Source organism: Seriola dumerili, unplaced genomic scaffold, assembly GCF_002260705.1.
Source record: "Seriola dumerili isolate Sdu_G_001 unplaced genomic scaffold, Sdu_1.0 BDQW01001690.1, whole genome shotgun sequence".
In the NCBI taxonomy this organism is placed as follows: domain Eukaryota; kingdom Metazoa; phylum Chordata; class Actinopteri; order Carangiformes; family Carangidae; genus Seriola; species Seriola dumerili.
Window position 1 is genome coordinate 213,123 of NW_019175945.1, and position 14,795 is coordinate 227,917.

Here is a 14,795-nt window from a genome sequence, read left to right on the forward strand (position 1 = left end):
GGGAAAATTTTCTGGGTGAATGTGATTTAAAAAAAAAAAAAAAAATCAAAATCAGATTGTAAGTTGATCTTACTTTAAAAAAAAAAAGCTACTGATTGCCTTAAAAAAAATAAGTAATTAGAACTATTAGTTTTAAGTTACGTTGACTTTATATCCCCTTACTAAGTTTATTTAAAATGTACATGTGTTTACTTCATTTTGTGAAGTTCCAACTTAAAAATGGCAACTAAAGTTAACTTGGTCTTTTTAAGTGTAGAAACGATTAACTGTAAAATAAGGCAGGGTATAATAGCTGCAGTAAGTTCTTTTCGTAAAAGCGCAGACAGGACAAGGAAAGAAATAGTAGCATGGTGAGATGGGAAGTGCAATCAGTAAAACTTTAAACTGCTACTAGTTTAAACTGCTACTAGTCAAAAGATCCCATCATTTTCAGAATCTGGTTCAGCACCAGCCAACCCAAGCAGGTTAGGAATTGATTAGGAAAACAATAAGACAGGCGAAGAGGACATATTGTTCTGTGAGTCAACTGGGAACGCCGCTCAGACAGGAGAAGTTGAGGAATGATAAAGAAAATTGGTGGTGATACTAGCAGAGGGGAACTACACTGATCTGAGCACTGGAGATGAAGTGGCCATAACTTCTAAAGAAAAAGGCTGAACTCATGGTAAATACCTTTGTTGCTGTACACAGCTCCATTAATCTGATTGAGGAGGGAAAGCGAGTGAATTGGATACTGCATTTACTGTTGGAGAGTTGAAGAGGGCATTAGCCAAAACAGGAAAGAGTGCACAGGGAAAGGGAAACAATATGTTTTATAATGATTAAACACCTATGTGAAGGAAGGTTAAATGAGATGTTGTCATTATTCAGTAAAGTTTGGATGGATGGGTGATTCCCTGTGAGCAGGAAGGAAGCAGTTATAATTCCAAGCAGGAAGTCTGGGAAAGATCCCAATAAGCCAGTACACTACAGACCCACTGCTTTAACATCACATATTGGTAAACTAATGCTCCAATGTTTGATGTGAAAAAGCCATATGATATGGAGAAGAGGGCTGTTGATGGAGTTACATTGTGGGAAACAGCTTCAGTTGGATTACGTATTTTTTTAGTTGAACAGAGTCTTTAGGTTAAGATTAGAAAATCATTGTAGAAAGTAGCAGATCCCAGGGGAGTGTTACATTATTCTCAGTTATGATTTGAAAGTATGCCATCAGATGTGACACCCTCTGTTTGCAGATGATGGGGCTTTGTGAAGGACAGGAAGGAATGTAGAACATATAGTTAAGAAACACAATAAGGGATAAATCAAATGTAAATATGAGGAACAGAATGTGGTTTTAAGTGAGAGAGAAGGGAAGACATGCAGCAAAGGGCCATAGGTTTAACTCGAAACCCAGGCCACTGCAGTTAAAGTAAACCTGCATGGTAGAGCTCTACCAGGTGAACCACCTCATCACTTTTTAGTGTCCCCTGAAAACACTTCCGTAGTGTTTTTGTGAGACCAAGTATATGAACTACTGTTTACTAATTCAATGTCAGAGGAACTACATCGTGTTCATGTGGATCAGTGTTGTGCCAGTTCACATGTAAAAAGAATTAGTTCACAGTTCAGTTCATACAGATGAAAGTGAACTAGTTCACGTTCATTTGTACCGTTTTTTTAATAAATAAAGGACGATATTCTTTTTCAATAAAACCTCCTTCTACCCATCCATCACCAGCCCCAAATCATTGCCACTCCTAAACTAAATGAATTATTGTACACCACTGACACACTTTAGTTAGATTTAAAATCCATATATAAATATAATCCGTCTGAGTCTTCACTTGTTTGTTCATAAAACTGCTTTGAATGCTCAAACAAACTGTCTTCAGCAGTAGCAGATGCGTCTGTATCGTCTGGTGAACTGGTCACAGCAACTTGAACAGTACAATTTTTATCATAGGAAAACATCCGACTGGTCATTGTAATCAGTGTCAGGAAAAAGAGACAGAGGAACACGTCCTGATTTCATGCAGGAAATATGAAGAGGAAAGAAGAGCAATGGTTACAGGACTACAGAGACCAGGGTAGGTGGAGGCCAGGATTAAAGATGGTGGAGGGAGACAATGGATATTTAGGTTTTTGAAAGACTAATTACAAGATTGTAGTGGACGATTAAAACCAGAGGGAGGCAGTTATCCAATACCAACTACCGTAAAACCCCAAAGGAGAAGAAGAAGAAGAAGAACACAAAGACGAAAACACAGTCACATGACCCGAGACGTCACGGGAAAAGATGGCAGCTTCCGTTGGGGCAATGCTTTTTCAGTAAACCAGAGTTTCTTTAGACTTGTGAAGAATATTTCGGCAAAAAACACTATTTTATGTGGAGTGTTGCAGTAGTTGTGGCAGAGATGAAGACCTTCTGCGGAAGAGCCAACCCGACCACTGGAGCTTTAGAGTGGGTGGAGGAGAGCGAGGAGTACGACTACCACCAGGAGATAGCCAGGTAGCAGTGAGCCGCTGTTACACCGGCGCCACCGCAGCAGCATGGAGAGAAACTGCACACATTATTATACTATTATTATACTATTATTATATGTACTATTTTACTATTATATTTCACTATAATACATACTGATAATATATACTATTACCCTCCTCTATATTGTAATACTTTTTTTTTTTTTTACCGTGACTACATTGACAATGCATTATTATATATCATATATTGTATTTATATTCCATAATTACTTACTTGAGATAACTACGTTGCTAACCACTGTTTTTATTCTGCTTCTGCTGTTTATAATCTGCTTAGTATTTATTATTTGTTATGTCACTCACGGCTACTTTGTGCTGTGTTTACATTCGGGTGTACACACCGCACATTAAGGACTAGTAGTTATATGCAACACACTCGCCTTTGTAGTTCTGTTCTCTGTCTACAGTATGGTGTGTGTTATGTTGTTTTCTGCACTTTGGTCCGTGAGGATCGACATGTTGTTCAGCCAGATATTTTGTATGTGGATGAATGACAATAATAGTGTTGACTTGATTGGCTTGATTTGGTGGCAACAATTCAACAAAGGACACAAGGATTCAGGAGCCCAGACTTGAGTTTGATGTTTTGTCATTTTCTTACATGGCAGTTTCATGAACAAACACCAACACATTCTGTTAATCAAGCCTGAGATGAGTGTGTTTGTCTTCCAGGTCCTGTTATGCTGATATGCTGCATGATCATGACAGGGTGAGTGTGAGAGAACATGACGAACAGCCTGATAGGAGTATTTATATTATTACAGTACTAAGGTTGCTACACCCTGTCCTTGGTTTGGATGTTTATGTGACAGCTGCATTACAGCTTCCTCTACAAGTATTTCTCTAAGTTCTTAGTGGCCATCAAAAGTCCACACATGATTAAATTTGTCCAATGCTTTTTGACTGAGGTGTGAGGAAGCTTTATAAAATCAGAAACTTTATAGGTGAGAACACAGGGCTGCACACTTCCTATAACAATGAATAGATAAATGTCACATTGTTAACCTGTTCACTAGTATCTGTCTCAGCAGCACTTTTTTTAAAATGAAATATGAACAAATAGTTCACCACCAGAGCATTCCCATAACACAGCTGTCCTCACACATGTCCTCTCTCACTTCCAGAACGAGAAGTACTACCAGGGGATCCGGGCGGCTGTGGCCAGAGTAAAGGCTCGTGGTGAGAAGGTCGTCATCCTGGACATTGGGACAGGAACAGGCCTTCTGTCCATGATGGCCGTTACTGCTGGTGCTGACTTCTGCTATGCTGTGGAGGTACAGACAATCCTCTTATATGTACTTAATGGATACTGTACATTAGCAGGGCCAATAGGTTCCCCTCATGTGTTGGATACTCTCAGTGACAGATGAGGAAGGAGACGCTTACAATCATTTCCTGTATCTGAGTCTTGTGGGTTTCTCCCCCTCCCTCCCCTGTAGGAGACCAGCAGCAGGTCTGAGTCTGTTCACTCCAATGAGAGACGTCAACCTGATCACATATTGTGATTCTTGAGTCACCAAAATAAATACCAGATCCATTTCTCACAAGCCAAAGCTCTTCAGAACATTGTGACATTAAAATGTCGTTTTTCAGACAGATCAGGAGAAAGTGAACTTTATTAGAGACAGACAGACTGCAGGAGAGCTGCCGACACTTTCCAACCACAGAAGTTTAGAGGGATCTATATGTTGAAACCATGGATTAAAAGTTAAAACTGAAATATAACTTGTTTCTTTGCTTTATAATACTATGGTTGTTACTGTTTTTGGAGGGACAACAGAGTATGAGACTGATATGATCTTGCACTGGGTTGATCAGATAGAAGCAAACAGATAAAAACATCAGGTGTTCAAACTGTATCTAGTGTTGTGTTGTTGTGTTTTGACGTGAACAAGCAATCATGACCACGCCCACTTAGGAGACAAGAAGTGTACAGCATTTCTTACCATTGGCGCTGCTTGTAATGCATCATCTTTTGTTATAAAGGATCTTTGCTCTTGTCCACTGTAAACACAGATGTGCATGATAACTGCTTGTCTAGATCTGGGTGCTACTCACATCCAAAACCCCACTTTTACCTGTAGGTTTAATCTGTGACAGGTCAACACTTGTACAGTTCAAAAATTAAGTAAAAGAAAACAGTATGCATGTTAAAATCATTGAACTTTTGACTGTGGCATGGACAGGAGCAGCGACAGATTAACATTTTAATAGTTTGTTGATTCATTTAACAATTCACCTGTATAAAATGTGAAAGATCACTGCTGCTACTACTTACAACCCAACTGTATGTATTTACTTTTACCTTGATACGAAACAAACAAAACAACCTGCGGCTTCAGGTTTCTCTGTTTGCTTTGTGTCTGCAGGTTTTTAAGCCCATGGCTGAAGCAGCACAGCGCATCGTGGAGAAGAACGGCTTCTCTGACAAGATCAAGATTATTAACAAACACTCTACCGATGTCACTGTGGGGCCAGGTCAGAGAGAAACAACACACACACACACACACGTACCTGCTCCATATTATTATTGTCATGTTGTTGTGTCTCTGTAGTTGATATTTGTGTGATGGGGATTTGCACATATTGTATTTTGTCTTGGGTTGAGATGTGTTGCACTTGTGATTTACTACAGATGGAGATATGCAGATGAAGGCCAACGTCCTGATAACAGAACTGTTTGATACAGAACTGATAGGTGAAGGAGCCCTGCCCAGCTATGAACATGCTCATCAAAACCTGGTCCAGGTGTGTGTTTGTGTGTGTACGTATGCATGTGTGTGTGTAACCAACCTTGACAGAACTTCTTCAAATTTGGGGCAAATGTTCACTTGAACTCAAGGATGAAATGATTTGATTTCGGATGGTCAAGACGGTCAAAGTCAGTGTGAACCTAACAAAACATGATTCGTGGTTTGTGAACGCCATATCTCGAACACAAAAGTGTTGGTGGAGGCATAAAACGTGAAGCAGTAATTCTAGTTACAGTTATATCTTTTTCTATGTTTGCATTAAGGCTAGAAGTGAAATCCATCTACTGTGTTCTAACTGCTCCTGTCCCTCCACCCGCAGGATGGCTGTGAGGCGGTTCCTCATCGGGCCACCGTCTACGCTCAGCTGGTGGAATCGGAGCTGCTGTGGAGCTGGGCTCAGCTGCAGCTGGAGGTGGAGGGGCGCCTGTCTGGTTCCGCCGCCTGCCTGTGGGTCGCTGTGCCGAGAGCTCATTCGGTGTGTGACATTCAGCTGAGCCAGGTGTCTCCAAACAGCTTCACCCCGCTGGGTCCTCTCTGCACCATGTTCAGGTGTGAAGTGTTAAAGATGAAGATGTTCTTCAGATGGTTTTCTCTCAACATGTTTTCACACCCTGCTCCCCCCCCCCCTCTGCACTCCATCTTTCCCTTCAGAGTGGATTTCAGTAAGCCAGTAAGCAGTGCCTTCCAGTCCCACTCCTCCCAGTTTGTGCTCAGTCCAGCGGTCGAGCCCAGGTGGTCCTGTCCTGGTGGGACCTGGATATGGATCCCAGTGGAAGCATTGTGTGCACCATGGCTCCTAGCTGGACATACCCACAACCAAAGATGGGTCCGGTGAGTTATAAGACACAATGTCATGATGCTCTGATTCAGGCTGCAGTCGCCCCCTCGTTAATGCTGCGGTGTGTTGTAGTGGAGGGACCACTGGATGCAGAGTGTGTACTTCCTGCCTGTGGAGAGCAGGTGACAGAAGGAGAGGAGCTCAGTCTGACGGTCTGCCATGACGACTACAGTCTGTGGTACAGCCTGCGATGTCACAGGTAAAAACGGCTCGGAGACAACATAGTGTATGTGTGTAAGTACTGTACGAGTCTGTGCGTCCTGCATCACTCAATAGTGTAACAGCAACATAATACTCAGCAGCCACTCTCTGGAACAAGAGCATCAGTCTCACCACAAGGTCCATTTAGTAACTGTTCTTAAGCTTTCAGTGGTATCACACAATCTGCCGTGGCAGACGAGTTACTACAGCCATCAAAATACTGAAGTGATTACAGATCTGTTAGCCGTCATTTAAATTTCTGCAGTTATCCAATAAGTGGCTCATTAACAGATTAAAAACAGCTGATTCAGAAGAGGTTAACAGATAGCTGAAGCTTCCAATATAGTGCTGGATCAGACTACATGATATCAGCCTGGTAATGACATGAACTGACAGAGGTGAGATATCAGGGGTGAAAATGAGCTCTTTGTCCTGTGTTGTATGTCATGGCAGAAGACCACTGTGTCACCATTATTTTCTGATAGCATGTCGAAATGAATTTGCTTTCCTCATCTAGTTTGACAACTTCTTCAGCAGGTGTCTCCAACCTTTTTTACTCTGAGAGCTACTTTGACGAGATAAAAGCATCTGGTCACAGTTATTCACATGTATCAAAACACTCAAACTGATCTCCAAAACAGATCAGATCAATAAGACCATTTAACAAGTCATCAGATATCAACATCAAAAAACATGTAAAAATCAACAGCTATGACTCAGACATCAGACCTGAACAGACAGACATGAGAACACCACTATAAATAAAGCTCCATAAATCTGATTAGAAACCAGAGAAGAAGAAGCTCCTCAGTCAGTGATCAGTGATAGTTGTTCATCAGTGATTCATTTCAAACATGGGACAAAAAAAATTTAAAAAATGGAGCTCAAGTTGAAGCCCACAGTTAAACTCACTGTATCCATGGCAACATATTTCTGTTTGTTGGAGAAGTTTGGTTTATATCTGTTTCCATCACTGCATGTCGCCTACAGCTGATCTGATGTAAACAAACCTGACAGTAACTCATTTGAGTGACAGCTGACACATGATGATGTGGTGTTGAGGGGGGGGGGGGCTGTCTGTGTGTTTGATTTAGTTGTATTTAGAACAGATTTACTGAGTGAAGGTGAGTTGCTTAGAGTTTGAACTACACATCCATGGTCTGTACAGACTGTACTCTCAGACCCTTTGGGTGAGCGACTCTACAACAGGGGGTGAGCTACTGGTAGCTCACGAGCCACCTGTTGGAGACCCCTGCAATAGACAGAGTCTGGGCTTGACCAGACTCCAAAGCTAACTATAGTCATGAATGTGACAACAGATGAGAGACCCTGTCTGTCCCTCAGCTAACAGACTGTCTGTGTGTTCATGTTGCAGCCAGCAGGACTCACAGACTACAGCTCCTCCGTCTCGGCCATGCTGCACCTGCCAGGCTCACCTGGTTTGGACTCGGCCTCGTTTCGGTGAACTCAACGACAGACAGCGAACAGAGAGCTACGTCAGTGCTCTGCGCAGTGTAAGTCAAGACCAGAACCCACACTGTTTGTTACTGAATGAATGGATATGATTGTTCTCTCATTACCTGCTGTGTTACCTTCAGGTGCTGAGAGAAGACAGTGTGTGTCTCAGCGTCAGTGATGGAAGTCTGCTCCCTGTGTTTGCTCGTATGCTCGGAGCCAAGAAGGTACTGTGCTATGATCATGTGAGCACATAGTGTAGCTTTACAAATCACCACACTCAGACTCGCTTAATGACTTGTCTTTTTATTCACTCGGCCTCTGCTCAGGTCTTCGGTTTGGAAAACTCCAGAATGTCCAAACAGGTTATTGAGCAGGTAAATGACAACTATTTAAAGCGCTACCTCACCTGTCCTGTTTCTCAACATTAGAACACGACCTCCAGAGGCAGGAGAAGAGCTGATACTACTCATTTTTCTCTACAGGTGTTGGAAGCCAACATGATGAAAGGAGGAGTCGAGCTGCTGGAGATGAGGCCTGACCAGCTCACCAGTAATGACTTAGGAGAACAGGTACTTTTAGAACAAGCCTATAGTGCTGTCCATTGCTGTCTGCCAGTGTGTCTGGCGTTAGATGAAACTCCATGACCTGAACACAGTGGCTTTAAAGCTGCACTAATCGGTATGTTAGAGATTCACAATGTGAAACAACACGTCTTTAAACTTATTCAAAAACATAATGTGTCCTATCATAACTATGCTGATGACATGCAGTTATATATTTCCCTGTCCCACAAATGATCTGAACCCTATTAACGCACTATTAGAATGCACCGAGGATACTGATAACAAGATGTCCCAAAATGTTTTACAGTTAAATAGTGACAAGACAGAGATCATGGTTATCGAGGCAAAAACTAATAGACAGGAAATCTCTCGGCCAGATCTCAGTCCTGATGGGTGAACCTTACTTCAGCACCAGCCTCTTACCTTGGCACTCCCTGTTCTTCTGGTACTGTCGGACCGCCCTGGCAGGCCTCCTGCGGCCCAGCGCCGCCATCCTGCCCTGCTCTGCCACACTTCACATGGTGGCTGTGGAGTTCCAGGTGAGACTGATGAGAATGTTCTCATACATATACATGTTTTCTAATAACCTCACAAGAGAACATCCACTATAGATAAGTCCCTGTTGAATGACTGTTGTTTCTACCATGTTTGTCAGGATCTGTGGAGGATAAGAGCACCATGTGGAACATGTGAGGGCTTTGACGTCACACCCATGGATGAAATGGTCCAGGTAATATTTTTCTGTAATTCATTTATTTTTTTTAGCTGGAAATTTTTTACATCCACTGAGGTGTGCTTCACTGGTACTTGTTAGTGTTGGGCTGATATTCGATAATATGGAATATTGAGATATTTCCCGCCATATGAAAACATTTTGATGAACTGATTAGGTTTTGGTGGTCAAAGGTCAAAGGTCACAGTGACCTCACAAAACATAAATTTGGCCTTGTGAACCTTATCTCAGTAACACCTTGAGGGATTTTCTTCAAATTTAGCAAAAACATTCACCTGGACTCAAAGATGAACTGATTCAAATTTGGATACAAACTCAGGAAGGAGAGCCTGACCGTATTCCCTAGACAGGAAATATCTTTCCATGTCTTGCTCCTTAACTGGTTGATGGAGGAACCAACCAGGAGCTGGAGATTCTAGTTTTTTCAGTTTTGCAGTCTATTTCTGCTGCTAAGTCCAACCTCATTTCACTGCTTTGTTCACTGCACATTGAACCTTGGCATGTGACAAATAAAACTTTGAACTGCTTTTTAGTGGCAACATCGCTTATACCTGAAACATAAAATACAATAATATAATTACAATATAAAAACGGCAGCTTTATAATATTGTATATGGCAGTATTCGGACTGGACTGTATCGAGATGTTAAAGTTTGGATACCTAAGCCTTGTACTTGTCTGACACTTTGATCATGGAGAAGAAATGTGTTACATGGAAAACACATGACAGAAGATGGACCCCTCCATTCATTTTTTTTCTGTATTTTAGTTCAAAATGTACATGTCTGTCTGGTGTCAAAGTAAAACAAGTACAAATCATTTGTTTATTGTTCAGTCTTTGTTTTAACATTTATTTGTGTGCTTTTGGAACAAGCTCTGTATCTGTGTGTGTTGAAATAACTGATGACAGTGGAAACATCATGCTCCAGATGTTCTGAGGAGACCCTCTCCCTCTGTCATAATTGTAAGGTGACTTTCTCTCCATACATGGCTTCTATTAGAGTGTTCACTGGATAAGTGTAAGTGGTTAATATTAGAGAGTGGTCAACCATGGTCCTTTGTTTGTCTCCATGATGAATGATACATTTTGTGCAGTCCTTTTTCTTTCACCCCATCAGTGTTTCAACAGAGCAACTCTCCTTAACACTGGAGCTTTACAAAGGGACAAAAAGTCTGAATGATTTAGTATGTGGGTGAAGTTTCATCATCTTGTTTGGTCTTGTAGTGGTTTATTTAGAAAATGAATTCTTTTTATTTGACTTTATTGGATGAAGTGTAGAGAATGAGACAAATACTGATGCCAACATATCTCTAAATATGGCTGGATGCTACAGTAATAGCGTGATGAGTGGTGACAGGTGAAAATCAACCATAATACAATGAATGGAAGGCAAACTCATTCTGGACTGATGCCTCTATTCAGCAGGTAAAGGAGAGCACAGACAGGTTTGTGATATGTAGTTGAAGTTAAGAGGGTCTGTTTGTTTAAAAATAATGCTTTTAAACTGAACTCTCCTCATCTGGCCCTCCAGCAATCTCTGGATTTCCGTGAGTCCCGGGAGGCAGAGCCCCACCCTCTGTGGGAGTACCCGTGCCGTGCTCTGACCCAGTCCACAGCCATCATGACCTTTGACTTCACTCAGTGTGTCCCTCAACAGCCAATCAGCAGTCTGGGCTTACTGCCCTTCATGAGGTACAGTCTCTTTCTATAAATGTAACTATAATGGATGCTTTTTGAATAGAAGTTTATTAAGTGATCTGTGTCTGTTGTATGAATTTGAATATTTCTTGCTTTTTGAAACCAAACCCTTTTCACTTCAACTTTGGTTGAAAAGTTGGTTGAGACTGAGCAGCAGCAGCAGCAGCAGCAGCAGCAGCAGCAGCAGCAGCAGCAGCAGCAGCAGCAGCAGCCGCCGCCTCCTCGCTGTGTGTTTGGTCCTGCAGACATGAGCAGAGCCTCCACAGGAACAGATGGCTGCAGCACAGGAGGAGCTTTTGTATGAAACTTTTCCCTTCACGCTCTCTGTGCTGAGTCCTTAACAGTCTGTTTACATGTCTGTTTCAGGATTGGTTGTTGCCATGGTGTTGCGTTGTGGATGGAATACCACCTAACCAATGACATCACTGTCAGTGCGGGTCTGATTGGTCCAATCAGTGAGCAGGTAACACAGCCTTTGTCTCCTGAACAAATTAAACATCTTTGTACACTGAGCTTTTCTTACTTATTTTGTTTTGGCTAATTAACGGTCTCACTGTCTAATACAAGGTGGGTGATGTATATTATCTGGCTTTATATTTTAAATCTGAGCATGTTTGTTCTTGTCACTGGTCATTTTACTTTAGTTCCTCACAAAACATGGTTTTGGCCTCATGAACACAATATCTCAAGAACACAAAAAGTGTTTTGGCTCAGTTTAGCTCAAATGCATCAATTGTGTATGAGAGAAAAAAGCTTGTGAAGAGCAGCCAGAGGCTACAGAAGATTTTCAGAATGAAGTTTGGTGACAATAGATGATGATGATGATGAGAATAGAATTGATGACTGCTTGTCCTGCCTTCTCCTGCAGGGTGACTGTGAGTGGAGTCGGCACAGGAAGCAGGGAGTGTATTTCTTCAGGTCGCCATGGGAGAGCTCAGGTGATGGCAGAGCCGCAGTGTCTTACAGCTTCACCTTTGAACCCAGCTCAGGAGACATTAAGATGGACTTCAGCATTGAGTCTCAGTGATGTGGAGCAACCACTAACTGAAGAACGAACTCTGAACACTGCTTTTTACTTAATATCACTGTTTGCATTTTGAGTGCATATTCAACACCTGGGCTTCAGTCAGCATTGTGTGGCATTTGCCTTTATGATATTAATACAAGATTTGACAAATTTGACAAAATCCCTAAAACTGAGCAGTTTAGTGTTGTTAGACTGTGGAGGATGAATGTTATTTATGATTATATTAACATGAGCATAAATATAATTCATGTAAATAAATAATTCATATGAAGGGCTTCCTATAAACAACTTGTGAAGTATATCAGTTTTACAGTAATTAAACAGCTGGATCCATCACATCAAAGGTGGATAACACCGACTGGCTGATGTGTTTTCAGTCAGTCAGTTTACTACATTTAAGGATAAAGGATGTGTTTAAGTAACACATTAGAGTCATTACAGGAAGAGAATGGGAGAACTGCAGTTTGTGTACGAGATGACTGATGATTTACCAGGACACTGGTCTAGCAAAAGTCTTGTAGACAGGTTGAATAAAGTTTTATACTGGTTTGCTGTGTCTCGTATCCTTAGTGCTGTAAAGTTTCCATGAAGGAAGGTGGTTTACTTCTTTACACAGGCTGCGGTCGCAAAGTCTTTTTTTTTTAGAAAGGTTCCTTACTGAGTGAAATGACCTGGAAGTGGCAGCCATGATCAGAGCTGGTCCAGTTCGCAGAGGAAAGGAGCTTCAGTGCTTCCTATCTTATCTCCTTTAGCATAGGAAACACTGGAGCTTCCTTTATGAGAGGAAAGGAGAATATGCCGTCCCACAATTCCTTGCTGAGGCAACATTTAAAACGATGCATCACTGTAGTTTCACCACAGCAGACCCACGTAATGTATCTGTTTAATGTTTCTGACATGATCTAAAACTGATGGAAATCCTCGTCTGATCGGATGAAGCCCAAATCCATGAATATAGATTTATTCGCTTTAAATCCAGGTAGGAATCGTTATGAAGAACAATCAGATTGAATTTCTAGTTTACAACATCATCATAACAAAACTCTCCAGTCTATACAGAAATGTTTCACCAAGTCCTCTCCCATTGTGTAAAGCACTGAAAATAATGGCTAAATATGGATTTTTTCTACTTAAATAAAAATGTCAAAAGCACCTATGTCAGAAACCTGTACTTTTGTCTGAATATAATTTATTCTGACCTCTTGCTCAGTTCCTTATATCTGTTGAATTATTTTAATGGCTCAACTTTCTCTATTTGTATTTTTTTTCCATGTTATCTTATTTCAACATTTCAATCCTGTTTGCTTTGTTTTTGTGCTTAGGAAAGGATGATTTGTTATCCGTGTTATAAATAAAGTTTGTTAAAAAAAAAATCCTAGTGTAAGTGCAGTCTGATTCTTCAAGTCCTTATGAATTCTCCTTCACATCTTTGACCTCATGACGTTTTCTGTCGAGGTCGAAGAAAAGTGGTTAGAGAAGGAGATTATTTTGACTTTTCAACCGCAGCCACAGACTGCAGGGACTAGCAGGGCACCGACATCACTGCCAGGCTCCTCAAACATTAGATATCGAATGTTCTCACTGAGAACCAATCAGTTTCATTTGAGATACTGTAGGTAGTTTATTGGGATCACCTAGCTAAAACTAAGCCTCGTACAGCAGGCCTGCAATAAATCCTACTTGGTGAAGGTTTTAATAGTTTGTGTTGAAACTGTTTTAGAGAGTTGATTCAACTGTATGGTAATTTTGGAGGCTGCAGTCTGTGGTACCATTGAATTGTGTGCAGACATGTGTTTCTATTATTTTGTCCAGGCTAGTAAACCAATCTATAAATTGTCTTTGTAAGGTGTTGGACCACCACGTTCCTCCAGAGCAGATTCACTGCTCCTTGTTATTGATTCTCCAAGTGTCTGAACTCTGGAGCTGGAGGATGAACACTATTCTGCTAAAACACGTTCCCGCATGTGGTGTTTAGATGATGGTGGTGGAGAGCGCTGTCTAACACGTCGCTCCAAAATGCCTCATAGGTGTTCAGCTTCTGGTGACTGTGAAGGTCACATCATCTTCATACTTATCAAACCATCAGTGACCCCTCATGCGCAGTGGATGGGGTCATTATCGTCCCGGAAGAGACCACACCCACCAGGATAGAAATGTTCCATGTTGAGGATACAACAACTTTGTATTGATTTGCAGTGAACCCTCCCTCTAAGGGGACAAGTGGCCCCAAACCATGACAGCAAAATGTCACCAAAAGCATAATGACCACCGGATCTTCTCACTGTGAGGGTCAAGCATTCAGGCCTGTACCATTCTGTCTGTGTACGCCACACATGACCTCACCCACTTGTCAAAAATGTGAAAGATGACACATCTGACCATCTCACTGTCTCTGTAGACTGGAGCCTCTGGTTTCTGCTCCTCTCAACTCTTTAATGTACTTACATTGATGTAATGAGGGTTTATGCCCTGCAGCATAATATCCCTCTCCATGTAACTGTTGAGACTGTTGATACCGACATTCTCAGTCGCCTGAGGAAGAGCTGCTCAGTTTTCCTTACCTGTGGCATTATTGTACGAGCACCAGTCATCAAGTGTGCTGTCGACCAGTTCCTGACCCCGTTTACTGACGTCTGTACCATAGATCTAAGTGCAGATGTCACTTACTGATCCTATTGAACCAGCAGCCAGCTGAGCATCTCTGTAAACAATGAATCCTTTTTCAAAGTCACTCAGATCTTTTCCTCTTGCCACCTTCATACAGAATCAGCTGGGCCTGCTCGCTGTTTTACACCTGTCACAGAGCATGATGGGATTTTAGCAGCTTAACTGTACCATGTAGTGCACCTTCGTTATGCTTCTCCACTCATTTATTCGGCTTTAAGTGATCAGCTGTCTATATTACTAACGACATTCAGTAAAGTAAATGGGACGCCTATAAACACCAGAAGTCTGGCTTTAGTTAATTGTATTAAAATGAATCAGAAAAAGGCA

At 41.6% G+C, this 14,795-nt stretch overlaps 1 protein-coding gene across 1 annotated transcript; it reads left to right on the top strand.

Annotated features, from left to right (window-relative positions):
* The first annotated feature begins 2,363 nt into the window (after positions 1-2,363).
* prmt7 (protein arginine methyltransferase 7) lies at positions 2,364-13,048 on the top strand. The gene is given in 19 exon segments (XM_022768530.1): positions 2,364-2,494; positions 3,202-3,238; positions 3,654-3,803; positions 4,899-5,007; positions 5,165-5,277; positions 5,602-5,831; positions 5,934-5,986; positions 5,989-6,113; positions 6,193-6,238; positions 6,241-6,319; positions 7,697-7,835; positions 7,920-8,003; positions 8,106-8,153; positions 8,262-8,348; positions 8,720-8,881; positions 8,998-9,072; positions 10,608-10,768; positions 11,141-11,237; positions 11,643-13,048. Coding segments are annotated over 19 exon segments (2,079 nt in total). The 5' UTR covers positions 2,364-2,369; the 3' UTR covers positions 11,802-13,048.
* Positions 13,049-14,795: the final 1,747 nt, after the last annotated feature.